The following is a 14,668-nucleotide window of genomic DNA, read 5'->3' as shown; positions in this document are numbered from 1 at the left end:
TGAAAAAGACAGGTCTTACATCAGTGAATACCCTTGAATCATGTGCTGGTCCACAATGGACATTTTGCTCACATCAAGGCGGACCAAAAACCATGATCGATCATATCTTGATCCCAGAATCTTTAATGTGTGACGTCATCTCTCCCATCGTTCTTGATGACGCATGCTTCAATGTATCTGACCATAACCCTGTTCTCTGCACACTAGAGTTAGCAGCACCCATACCAGAGTGGTATGTGCAGACTCAGCCACCTGTCTCCTGGGAAAAAGCGAGAAAGCAAGGGAAGATAATTGCCTATACCTATGCTGTGTCACATCTTCTTTGGGCTGTTCGACCTCCGACAACAATTGAGAATATCGTCATTGTAGAAGAGTACTACACACAAATAGTTGACGCTATATTGCGCGCAAGCAAGGACACCCTGCCAACAAAATCATTCAAATCATACCTGAAGCCCTACTGGAATGATGTACTGGATGATCTTCACGCCGCAATGTCAATTAAGCGCTATCTATGGCTAGAAGCTGGTCGACCAAGAGGTAATGATCATCCAACGTATAGAGAATATAAAGCTTCAAAATCAGAGTTCCGGGCACAGATGCGAATAGCTAGTAAACAGCACGTAACACAGACATTCCATGACCTGGAACAGTCTCATGAAATGAATATAAAAACATTCTGGAACAGAGTGCAATCATCAACGAGTACATCAAAATCAAAACTCAGCCCCATTATATCTAACGGATATGTACAATGTGAACCTGAATCAATACTAGACGCTTGGGCAAATCACTTTGAACACGTATACTCTTCTGTTGGCAACGAAAACTACAACGCATCATTCTGTGAGAAAATAGAGTCTATTGTGAATGAGGTCAGGAATCAGTGTAAAAGAGAATTCGAGATATCGCCACCAACGATAACCTTATTAGAAGTTACAACGTGCTGTGCGAAATTGAAGAACAATAAAGCCGGTGGAGCCGACTCTATTGTGTACGAACATATCAAATATGGTGGGAAGACCCTGATGTTTCATTTATCATCCTTGTTCAACATCATCCTAGAAACTGGATATATCCCTGCAGCCTGGCGGGAAAGCATAATCGTCCCTCTGTTCAAAGGTGGGAATAAATCAAAGAAGGATCCGAACTCCTATCGGGGTATATCCCTGTCGCCTGTACTGAGCAAGGTCTTTGAAATGCTGCTATTACCAAGGTTGAAAGGGTTAGATCAATCTGACAAATTTCCCGACCCTCAACAAATGGCATACCAGATCGGATTGTCTGCCCTTCACACATCATTCAACTTACAAGAGACCATCCACCACTATCATGAGCAGAATGAAGATGTCCATGTTGCCTTCTTAGATACGTGTAAGGCATTTGACACGGTGTGGCATGGTGGTCCTAAGTACAAGATATTCGAGTTCGGAATCAAGGGGTCTCTATGGCTAGTGCTTGACAACATGTACACAGAGATGGTTAGCCGTGTGTGTGTGGACTCAATGTGCTCTAGACCCGTATTCATGAAACAGGGAATAAGACAAGGTGGCGTGTTGTCGGGGAAGTTGTACCTCTTGTACATTGACGCCCTCCTCCAGAAACTATCGAAGTCGAGACTTGGTGCTGTGGTTATGGATTTGAATACCTGTTCTCCTACGCAAGCCGATGATGTAGCCCTTGTTTCATCGAGAGTGTCAGCATTGAAATTAATGTTGAAAACGGCTGAGGACTACAGCTGTGACTGGCGATACATATTGTCATCTTCCAAAAGTGAGATTGTATCATTCCCCTGCCGCAAAGGGACTCAACACATATCTGAACTGAAGCTGTACAGTGAACCCATTCCATGGACGAACACCATCAGACATGTTGGTTTGGTACTCTCTGGCAACATGTCATCCCTTGAACATGTTACTCAAGCTTCAGTCAACCTGAGGTCAGGGGTAAGAACGCTGATTTCACGAGGTTTTCATCTTAGGTTCCTGAATCCTATAACCAGCTTGATTGTGGTAAATAATATGTACCTCCCAAAGACTCTGTATGGATCAGAACTGTGGTCAAATCTATCGAAGGTAGAATTGCTGATGCTGGAGAGGTCGTTCAGATATGTCATAAAATCTATCCAAGACCTGCCGCGACTGACCCGTACTGATGTCTGCTTGAGTCTTCTTGGTGTTCTACCCATTGAATACCATATAGATCAAAGAAAGTTGTATTTCCTGGAGCGCATCATCAACATGAACCCGAAGTTCCTGCCTCATCAGCTGTTCATGACCAGACTGATGTGTTACATTCACCAACTGACAACCTCATCATCAGGATTTGTTCCAGACGTCATCAGATTGTTATCCAAATACAATCTCATGGATCCTCTGCTGTCGTTCCTGCGGAATGGTATCTTCATAGGGAAACAGAGATGGAAACGATTAGTGAGTAAAGCACTAAAATCTCACCACGTCTCAGCCTGGAGGCAGAGACTTGCTGCTGATCCAGAACTCCAGATGTTTAGTCGAATCCATCGACTATATGATGTCCATCCAGCCTGGCAGATCTCCTTAGACGACCCAACTCTGAGACTGAACTCTAACTTTGTGATAAGGACGTGTGCCACCGCAAAGGACATGTGTGATACAGGACTGTGCCACAAATGTGGTCTTGTGTATCGTGATCCAGTGACACATGCAGTTGTTGAGTGCGAATGTACGTGTGATATTCGGGATCAGCTCTGGATGGAGTTGATCAATATCGGTGATGTCGACTTTAGCTGCTACATGCATGGTATGGACTCAGCAAAGCTCACTGAATGCATGTCTTGTAGAACAGATTACAGACTATGTGACAAAGATGCTGATGACTTTGCACGAGTGTGTGTTAAATATGTCAAGCCAATGTTTAAAATGGTGTTCAACTAACTCTCAATACATCAGCATTACCATTCTGCATATTTAATGCAAAATAATATGTTGTTCTGATAAATGTTCATCTATTAGTTTCTGCTTTTTTGTACTCTTCTTTATGGAGGAATAAAAGGTTATATATATATATATATATATATATATATATATATATATATATATATATATATACGGCGTCTCATTTGTTATCAGTTAGTTGTTGGGACCCCTACACTCGCCGTAGCCCGTCGTTAACAACGAATTTCTGTTAAAATTACACAATGTAAGACATACTGGGTTAAAATATGTCTATTCAATATACTTCTTGTGGAGCAAATTGAAAACAACTGGCCTTGGGCGACAGGCGACCAATACATGAACACTTGTCACGCACGGTTAAAACAGTACCAACTCTTCTAGCCTACACACCTGAAACATACGGCGTCTCATTTGTTATCAGTTAGTTGTTGGGACCCCTACACTCGCCGTAGCCCGTCGTTAACAACCCACTCATGTCAACACTGGCAGTCCGACCACCCGCCAATAAGCAAGACCCCAGGGCTGAGAAATGCTCCTTCTCAAAACGCAGTGAGCATGCCTGCAACTCGTTAACCTGCATCTCGGACACCCGTAGCAGATGATGGGCCCCATACCCGCCGTTACCCGGTTAAAAGGGAGTGGATTTCAGCCCACCCAAGTCAACACTAGTTTCTATCCTAATATAAGGTAGTCCATGTTATAAAGATGGTTGTTTTCACAAGACGAGTAGAGTAACTGAGCATGCCACTACTTGATCAATGAAGTACATATTATTATAAATGTTTACAGTAGTATTAACAGAACCAGCCATCGCTAGACAATACAGGTTTAACGCATAATAATCATTTAGAAAACGACTTAGGTATTAATAGCCCTATGTTAATTGTTTGGCATGAAGACAACACAATTAACATTTTTTTGACAGTTGATAAGCGTTAATCTACATTTGAACTTTTAAGACAAGAATAACTGTGGACAAATTATGTTTAATTAATAAACACCCATTTGATTCAGAATTTACAGGATAGAGTTTCACACCAGATTGTGTTCCCTAGTCTTTCCGTGTTGACATCAGGCTGATCGTCCTCACTCGGTAGAGCTTCGCCGCTGCTGTTTTAAGTAACAACTGTCTCATATCGAGATGGACGAATATGTGTAAGGTCATTGAGCAAAAATGCAACGTTTTCATCGATGGTATTGTCAGGTGATGCCATGGCGAACGTTGGTAATCTACCAAACTCTATACAGAAACCATGATCGCTTACAATTAAACTCTCCACCATGACATCACGTCACGTGATGACAACTTTGTTCATTAACTCTCGGTAGTTTCCGGAATACCAGTAGGTTTTAACTTTTTTGTCACAAATATTGCCTTAAGTTCTTTCCCTCAGTATACTAGTTTAAATATGCTTTATAAATGCTTTAATCCCATATCAGTGGTTCACTGTAAATCTCCTTTGAGTGCATGACTAAAGATTTATTGAATGAGGATTAAAACACATACTTACTTTTAATGTGCTACACATACACAAATGTACCGAAAGTGTGTTATTTTCGTAAATCCTTTAAAAGAGCATATTGACAGAATGAAGCGATGGTTGCTTATTTGGTCTGATATTATACTTAGCTTTCTTTCCATCAACATTGCGCCTGCGTGCACGACCGCTCGCAATTGATAGATTTTTATGGACGCGACCGAGGCCTGTCCTGATGTTGAAAATGGTGTGTTTTTTTGTCTAAATTATGCTCACAAATCAATCATAAGCATTGCTTAATAATATGGCTTGGGGATATATTGATAAATGTCAATATCAAACAAGTTCACCCTGATAAGATCATAACTAGAATTCAGGTACAGGTTAAAAACAAACCGGGACAGTCAGCAAGTCAGGGTAAACTACAATGCTGTCTGTGTCACCAGAAATCTTCAGGACAGGTACACAGCTATGTGACTTTCACAGCCAGCCAGTCGGTAACCTTCTGTTCTATTTGTAGAAACTGACAACTCTCACTTAGACGGTTGAGGCCATGGCTGTAGTGACCTCTGTAGTCAGCCATCACCAGTACCTCTGTCAAACACGTGGCCTGCTCTGTCCTGGCGCCAGCCGCCTCCAGACATCGGATGCAGAAACTGCAGAGATCATCACGTTTGACAGTGTAGTCATCCCACCCCGCCATTACGAGAAACAGTGAGGCTCTTCAGGCAGGGGCACGCTATATTTATGTCACGGTGTGGTATAGCCGTAGTGTGATAAGCTTTCAGTGCGCGCGAACAAACACATACATATTCTGCTTGTGGACTGAATATTTTATCGTTGCAATCACTCACCTGGACAGCTAGGGGTAGCGTAGTGGCTAAGACCTTCGTTTAAGATCTCACGCTGAATGCCTGGGTTCGATTCCTAATATGGGTACAATGTGTGAAGCCCAGCTGTAGCCCCCCTCAGATTGCTGAGACATTGCTAAAAGCGGCGTTTAACTCTTACTCAACTGCTCACTTGCCCGTCAGTGCATTTTATGAAGCTGCCAGTGTTTTTGCACTGAAGAAAAACTAATTAAACAAACCAATGTATGCATAAATACATGAATGCACGCATTAATACATAAATTAAACAACAAGTAAGAAATAAATTTACCCCATTCAATGGATAAGGGTGTAATCCAATAATTCCATTCTCAGCTTCCTGGGGAATATATAACCCAAGCTGCCTTAAAGGCGCTAAATGGCAAACAGTCACATTACCATCTTCTCCCACTATGTGTCCATTCATTGAGTCAAATTGGTGTTGGGCAAAAGACCGAAATGATACAATCTCATTAAAATTAGATCTAAGTTCTCGCTGCCGCTAAATAAAGATCTAAGGACATCCATCCCGTTACGGGTCACGTCAGAACGACCTTTGGCGAACTTTGACCGACCACTGAAATGACTAACAGCCAATTAGAAAGCAGCTTTCTTGAGCTTAACGGAACTCGTTTCAACCTGGCGACTTCCATTGCAGACTACGCTTGAAAAATATGTTGACACAGTTCTCTATTCAAATTTGGAAAACTGATGGTGAGATTGTATAGCAGTGCTTCCCACATACTGTGCAACACGTACGCCTCCTCCGTTCAAATGTTTATCCCACGGAAGCGAGAGATAGACGATAATTTTGACGGAATCAGTCGTTTGGAATACTCCGTGTTAACGTTTTCGAGTCTGCATGATTAGACCGTCACTTTCATGATCCGGTAAGCGACGCTTTGATTGGTCGGATGAAAGGTCGTTCTGACGTGACCCGTAATGTGATGTCCTCAGATCTTTGTTTGGCGAAGGGCGGTCGTGTAGCCTAGTGGTTTAAGCGTTCGCTCGTCGCGCCGAAGACCCGGGTTCGATTCCCGACATGGGTACAATGTGTGAAGCCCATTTCTGGTGTCCCCCGCCGTGATATTGCTGGAATATTGCTAAAAGCGGCGTAAAACCATACTCACTCACTTTGTTTGGCGATAGCGAGAACTAAGATCTGATTTTAATGAGATTGGACATGATATTATTTTATTATTTTTAAGTTTCAGATGGCCTTCGGTCACCGGTTATTGACCGATAAAATTTCATTTTGACCGATGGTTTGTTGAAATAGTCGGACCATTGACCGATAGAAATGCTAACCAAGGCGTCGTGCGTTTCACTATTAAAAAGTAAATAGTGAGGAATAGTCCAATTCAACATACAGTTTCGAAAACAATGCCAACCATCAAAAGGCGTAATTGAAATTCTTAGCAACGTGTCTTGGCGTCGTATTTCTGTATCATAGGGAAACGCTGTCAGGAGCTTTTGTTTCTTAGTCAAGCGCCTTTCTTGACGCGACATTCATTGGCCAGATCGGATATTTCATCCAATCAGGAACGACATTGCATTAATTCGCCATTTTTGTTGATGGAGCACGTGACTTATATAATCGTTCGCGATGCCATCTAAAACAAACAGGGCAGACTGTAGGCTTCCGTGTCACGGACAGATGTTGATGCAGGTGCACAGAGCGCTTAAGTCGTCAAACGTAAATTTCAGCAACGATGACTGAACCTACACTCATGGTTGACGTGCGATTCAAAAACCGGCCAAATCACTTGTCACTTGTGTGTGGACGCAAAACGAAGCAACACATTTACACAAGGGTATCACAATTATCGACTATCAAACATCGAGGATCATCTCAAAACGAACGACCACCAAACGGAGATCCTTGCCCCAGATCGAAGATGCGATTTGCGTGAATTACAAAATCAGCAAAATTCGACTCAAGAGAAGGGTGCCTTGATTGGTCTTAAGGTGGCCTATTGGATATGCAAGCTTTAAGGAAAGTGTTGCACTTGTGAAATATAATTCGCTGATGTCCCTTTTGAGAGAACTGAATGTGCCAGACATTTCTCCCCTACCTGTTTCAGACACTGTGACTTCTCGTATGCAGCAAGTGAATTTATTGAAGCACTGTCTGCGTCTATTGACAATGAAATTAAGTGCAAAAGTGAAACAATCCCCCTATATTTCAATCTAGCTGATGAAAGCACTGATATCTGTGTGAACAAGAGATTGGTTATTTACACCCAACTTGTGGATCCAGTGAATATGCAACCAAGCACCAATTACCTAACCATTATGCATATTACAGAATGTACTGGAGTGGCTCTTTCACAGGAAATTAGAAAAGAACTTTCCAGAAGAGGAATTTGTGTCAAAGGTGATGGGACTCGGCTCTGGTGGAGCATCGGTCACGACTGGTCATGGCAAGGGTGTGGCAGGTATGATGAAGAGAGAAAATCCTGGAATGGTCAAGGTGCACTGCATCGCACATAGACTTGCACTGTGTACAAGGCAAACCGCACAAGGTGTTACAGCCTTGGATGCCTTCCAACAAGCGCTCACATCAATTTATTATTATTTCAAATATTCGCCAAAGAAATCTGCCCGAATGGCAGAAGTAAATGCCATCCTAGACTTAACCAAGCTTAAGTATAAAGAAGTCCACTGAGTCAGATGGCTATCATTTTACAGTGCACTTGAGACCATGTATGGGAGGACCCTTAATGCCCTTCTAGCTTATCTTGCTGAAGTCGACACATCCAAAGATCTAAAGGCGGCACATTTCCAGACAAAAGTGAATTTTGTTTCAGAATTTACATTCATTCTACTAACATTGCAGTATTGATAGTTCAACAACATTCTTATTCATTTCGTTTGTCATTCTTTGGTATGTGCACGTGGGTGTTATTATGTTACTGCTGTGTCTGACAGTCGTACACTGAATTCCAGATCAGCTGTACATGTTAAGAGTTTGTGTGTTTTCATCCTTTGGTTTATTGTTCCCTTCTGTTTATTCCCGTTGTTTGAAAGGCATGCAGAGTTGGTGTATAAAACAGGTACTTTTAAGATTTTTTATTGATAAATTACATACTCTAATTACAACAAAATATATGATAATGAATTGATCAAGTGGTAAACTAATGTGGTTGTGAATATGTTGAGTTGGGTTGGTTGAATTAATTTTGGTAAAACATTCCTGAAGCCTAATTGTAGGTGAAACTGTTGAACATGTATTTTCAGATGTATGAAATCACAACTGTTCAAATTCAAACTTTCTTCAGGTAGCTTGCGCAAAGTTCATTGCCCTGACTTATATAAGGATGGACATCATTCAGTTGTTGCCAAGTTGAACCTGTCCTTTCAAAAGGAGAATGTGGATGTCTCTCTTGTGAAGGTGTAATAGATTGTAAATTAAGTGTCAAGTTCAAGACGAAGAAGTTTAGTTCAAGTTGGAATACACAATTATTTTCTGCACCTTTTTTTACATTTACTAACTGGATCCAGCGTATGTTAATTTCAGGTTAACCTAACCAGCACACTTGACAAGTTGAGGGAGCTGAGTGGTTGGTTGGCTTGTTGTTTTACACCACACTCAGCAACATTCCAGCTATATGACGGCGGTATGTAAATAATCGAGTCTGGACCAGACAACCCAGTGATTGATATCATGAGCATCGATCCACATGCTTCAACCAAGTCAGCGAGCCTGACCACCCGATCACGTCAGTCGCCTCTTACGACAAGCATAGTCGCCTTTTACGGTAATCATTTGTTGCTGAAGAGCTATTCTTCACGGGTCTCGGGGAGGTGAAATCTGACAGTGGTCTTCATCAGCAGAAAACCTAGATGATTGTCTGAAGGGTTTCAAGGGTCACACAATCAAATGCTATTCTTAAAAGAAGAGATTTCTTCCTCCAAAATCAAGTTCTTGGACAAACTGATTGATAACATTCCACAAAGGTAAGGATCTGTTCATGTCATGTTCGGGGCACGGGTGGCTCAGTCGTCTAAGGCGCCACGATTCGCTGTGCAGAGTTGCGTCCCTTGGGCACGCCAGAAACCTATGATTGTGGGTTCGAATCCCGGTTCGCCCCGAATATGTTTCTGGGTTTGTCAGCACCATACCCGTGCATACGTACATATTTCTGAGTTAACACATTGTTTCAATTTGGGAATCGACAAGTAACACATTCAACGAAGGAGTGGAATGGCCTTGTGGTTAAAAGCAAGTCCGCTTTTCCTTATAGCTGTAATGTAATGTAATGTAAACAATCGCTTACCAATAAATTCACACAAATGTCATTGGGTTAGGTAGCGTAGTGGTTGAAGCTTTTGCTCGTCACGCCGGGGTTCGATCCCCCACATGAATATAATGTGTGGATCTCACTTTGTGTAAACGCAAACATGACAGACTCACAGAGTGCTGATTTATCATACATTGTATATGTTAAACTGCAACTAAAGAATAGTCTTTAAATCTAATACTAGTATTGTACGTAAGTGTCATCTGTTTGCACTTCAGTCAATCACATGCAAAATGACAATGAAACAGAGGATGAAGAGTAGCCTAGACGATATTCCTCAAGGTATTTTATGCGCGATTCTCCAGGCCAGTGTTGACTAATCTGGCAGGAAGACTGTTGGCGATATCATCACACTGACTGAGGATGTGACTGACTTCATGGACATTGAAATCTCCCACAGTACTCCACTAGTACTCCACTGTCCATGGGAAGTGATGATGTAATCAAATGCTGATCTACCTGGCCCACTTACAGGTGAGAAGTCCTGTGATCCCTTCATGGATTGTGCATACACCTGTTACAAGCAGTTAAATAATTCATTAAAAAAATCTCAATTGCTGCTTATACCTTTGTCAACAAATCTAACCACTCAGCTATGATGTTCAGTGAATAGTCTGCAACGTCATACGCCTATTAAGATTTATTAATTTCATTGGTTAATCCATATCACGTGACGAAACACTAAATGTTATTGCTGACCCAACAATACAAAACTGACTAGTTTATTTGTTGTTTAACGCCGCACTCAGCAATATTCCCGCTATATGACGGCGGCCTGTGAATAATCGAGTGTGGGCCAGACATTCCAGTGATTAAGGTCATGAGCATCGTTCGACGCAATTGGATCAACCAAGTCAGCGAGCCTGACCGCCTGATCCCGTGAGTCGCTTTTTACGACAAGCATAGTCGCCTTTTCCTGCAAGCATGGGTTCCTGAAGAGCTATTCTATCCCGGCTCTTCACGGGTCGTCCTTATTTGAAGTCACGGACCGGAAGACGCGACCCCTTCTACCCCACGCGACGTGTCAAGGTGTAACGCACGCTGTCAGACAAACTATTTGCTTCAGCGACGTCATCCTAATTAACGGTCACTGCAACAGTTTGCACATACACTACAGACAGTATGGGCTAACGTTCCCCAACGTGTGATCCATAATTTCAGTTTTTCCATGGCAGTCAGTGTACTTGAACTATAATGGTAGAAACGAGAATTTGAGTTCTCATGACCATGACATTTGTCACTTTCCGTGTGGAGTCTTCACATTTTCCACTGTTTGTCCTGTGTGCAGTGTGTTATCACTTAGCTTGTGTCAGGGTTTGCAGTAAAGTTATGTTACCAAAACTCAGACTGTACGATTCTTTTTCAGAAAACCGAAAAATATGTGCACACTTGCAGTTTACATTATTTGACATGTTGTGCTTGTTATATTTCCTAACACATAAACATGGTAAACCTTTGTACATGTACATTGACCAACATACATAGCCTTAAAATGGCGGCACAACGTTACCTGTATTTAACGCCGCACTCCAGCTATATGACGGCAGTCTGAAAATAATGGCACCTGGACCAGACAATCCAGAGATTGACAATATGATCATCGACCCAGGCAATTGGGATACGATGACATGCATCAACCAAGTTAGCGAGACTGACTACCCGATCCCGTCAGTCGCCCCCTGATTCAAGCGTGGGTTGAAGAAGACTGAGTCTCACCCGGAATCTTCACGGAACTGCAGTGAACCTGGAGTGACAATAAACTGTATGGACGGATATGGGTCTGGACGCTGAATACTTGGTTCTGACTCTCGAAATACTGGTACAAGAATTTCTGCGTCGGGGAATTAGTATACAATACAACACGAAGGCTCGTTTCTGTAAATGCAGACACTGTTTATTACAGGCGAAGGTATTTTGGTCACTTTATTGAGGCATCATCCATCATCTACATCAACAACAGCGTGATTCCTGTACAGCAGCTTTAGTATCAGGCTGCTACAGTTGCAAGCCTGTATAACACCTTATCCGTTGCCCCGTTTACAAGCACAACAACCGCTGCCTACTCTTAAAACCTATACAGCTGTTTATCTAATGAGTGTTACCAGCTTGAAGTAAAGTGGAGTAGGTTCACACTTGAGAGGAAACCGATATGGATTTTATATGTTCTTCACACGACAGAAGGGATAATCAATGGATTATGGATGCAAAATAAACTAAATTAAAAAGAACAAAACTTAAGGGCGTCAACTGCAAAACCCAAGTCAAAACTGATCAGGAAAATATAATGGTCTCTCACAAGGAAACTTATAGAAGGCACTGTCCACACTGGCATGAATACGAATGACGGGACAGATGTTATTATGCCAAAGTCTCTTTTTGATGAACGCTATAGCCATATTCAAGTATTTCAACAGATGTATTTGTTGATGAGTACGTTCTGACCACAAAGGGAAACTTGTCTTTCAGGAGAGAACAAGGAAGTTTTGATACACATTTTCTTGGCACACCCTTTTCCAGTCTGTGATCATAGGAATTCGACACACATAGATCTATCTTGTAATGCAGCTCCAACACCTCCCGGGTCTTCCTTGGTACTGGCAGCATCATTCCCATGAAGGGCCGTGTCATCAAAGGAAACACATCACGCTTATTAAATTTGTTCGACAGTTTCCTACAATCTTGGATAAAAGAAGGGTGTTTCGAATAAAAGAATATATCGAGGAATGGCCAATTCCAGTTTTGAGTACCTGCCTTTGGGGATTTTGTGTGATACAATTTCCAGTTTACTGACCATTGAGTGTAAATTTCATACTCTGGACCGAGAGACCTCAAGAATGTCAGTAATGCAGGTTTGTCATTTTCCCTGACAATAATATCCATATCATCGTCCCAGGGAATGATGCCGTGATGTGAGTAGGATCCGAGGAGAGTTCCTGCATAGAGGAAGTAAGTGATGTTGGAGGGCACATATTTACTGAAGGTTCTGATGAGGTCCCTATATTCCTCTTTGTTCTTATGTGATACCCTTTCAAAGAATAGAGCCTTTTTTCGTCTTTCCGTATAGTTACCACTGTTTCCATCGTCGCTGACCAGACATCCATCCTTGCCTTCTTTTATGTTTCCGGTTCCTGGGTAATCTCGCTCGATATTTCCGTTAAAATATTTTGTAATATTTCTTGCATTACTCTGTATATTGTTTGTGATTTCTGCTGCAGTATATCGAGAGAAGTCCCTTGTCGAATCCATTCTGAAATCTTTCTTCAGTTTACAATAGAAGAAGTACGTACTACAGCAAAGGAATACCACACAGAAGGCAAGCGTCTTTGAAATCATTTTTCGTCGTCAAATGTTGAATCCCTGTAAACACAAACTATTATACAATTAATTGTAATTAAAGTATGATACGTAAGAAGGAGGGTTGTGAATGATTTGGTCAGTGATTGGACGGTTATGTTGGGGCTTAGAAAAAGCGTTGACTGTTCACTTGAAATTAATGACGCATATGCATTTTCGACACTTTTCAGAGACACCCAACTAATCAATCGGTTTTAATGAAGTTTTCGACATATTGTGTCCATTGACCATATACGGCTGTTGGTTGGTTGTTTTGTTGTTTAACGCCGCACTCAGCAATATTCCAGCTATATGACGGCGGTCAGTTAATAATCGAGGCTGGACCAGACAATCCAGTGATTGACATCATGTGCATCCATCCACGTTATTGTTACCTGACTACTGTGTCATTAATGGACTCTTCATGCACTTTTTCAATGAACTCTGATTTGTGTTATGTTTAATTTGGACCCCTTGACTCTTTCTTTGTGTATTGCGGAGAATGCAATATCGGCATTACAATGCATTTTCATTCTAATTCATGGAAAATGATTTCTGTTTATTAATTAATCATCATAAATCTCACATATGCCTTTGTTTTTGGTGTTTGGTCAAGTGAAGTCGGTGAAAACTTTCTTTTGACCGGTAGTTTATATCTAAATAGTGAGTCTTTTTCAATAACCAACATCGTGAATCAGCATGGTTATAATTCTATATCAGATAGTTTTGAGTATTTACTTACATATTATCAATTGTGGCTCACGAGGACACGGGTGGTCCAGTCGCCTAAGGCGCCGCGATTCGCTGTGCAGAGCTGCGTTCCTTGGGCACGCCAGAAACCTAAGATTGTGGGTTCGAATCCCGGTTCACCCGAATGTGTTTCTGGGTTTGTCAGCACCATATCGGTGCTCGTGGGTTTTACCAAAGTTGTAAATGTCAGAGACCTGCATCACTTCGGGCTTTCCTCCCACATTAAGCTGACACGCCGTGATATAACTGGAATACTGTTAAAAGCGGCGTTAAACCCAACTCACTCACTGACTCATCCATGTGCATATCCATTGCAGTAATGTACATACAAGTAAATTTGGTTATAACAAAATAGGCGAATGTGTTAAATATAATATATCCTTACCTGTCATTGATGAGGTGAAGTGAAATGGGGTTTAACGTCGCGTCCAAGATTATTGCACTTATATAGCGACGTGCATGCACGTGTGTGTGTGTGGCTGCTTGTACTAGACCGGACTGATACCGATTTATAGTGCTAGCTCACTGAGATACCATGCCGCAGTTTAACATGAATATCCCACTCAGACACAGTATACTGACTCCGGGCCGACCAGTCCTTGTTTTAGCCCCTTAATGCCGAGCGCCAGACAGGGTAACAACAAGTACCATCTTTTAACGTCTTTTGGTATGACGCGGTCGGGGATCGAACCCCGGACCTTCCGCTCTTCGGGCGGACGCTCTACCACTAATCCACGGAGACGGTCTTGTCATTGATGAATTGACATCGGACAATGAACGATAATTCCATATTCTAATTCAAAATATAAATAACTTCTTCATGGGAATGTGCTGGTGTCATTGGACTTACATTTAGTTCCAGAAATACAATTTTCGTTGTTAAAATTAAAAATCTACTAAATTGAATCCAAATGGAGCCAACAAACAATGCTTGATTTGAGGGCCAGAACTGAGGCAATCTTGACTTGCCAAATCATTCTTGGTTTGAGTTGGGAGTC

The 14,668-nt window shown here is 41.8% G+C and overlaps 1 protein-coding gene across 1 annotated transcript; it reads right to left on the bottom strand.

Moving 5' to 3' along the window:
* Window positions 1-11,945: 11,945 nt before the first annotated feature.
* Window positions 11,946-12,920, bottom strand: LOC139470509 (uncharacterized). The gene has a single exon (XM_071252911.1). It carries the CDS (start codon window positions 12,918-12,920, stop codon window positions 11,946-11,948), a length of 975 nt encoding a protein of 324 aa, XP_071109012.1.
* Between the last annotated feature and the right edge of the window lie 1,748 nt (window positions 12,921-14,668).

Source organism: Haliotis cracherodii, unplaced genomic scaffold (genome assembly GCF_022045235.1).
Source record: "Haliotis cracherodii isolate W230 unplaced genomic scaffold, xgHalCrac1.p SCAF_20, whole genome shotgun sequence".
Lineage (NCBI taxonomy): Eukaryota > Metazoa > Mollusca > Gastropoda > Lepetellida > Haliotidae > Haliotis > Haliotis cracherodii.
This window is presented reverse-complemented; position numbering and strand designations above follow the sequence as displayed.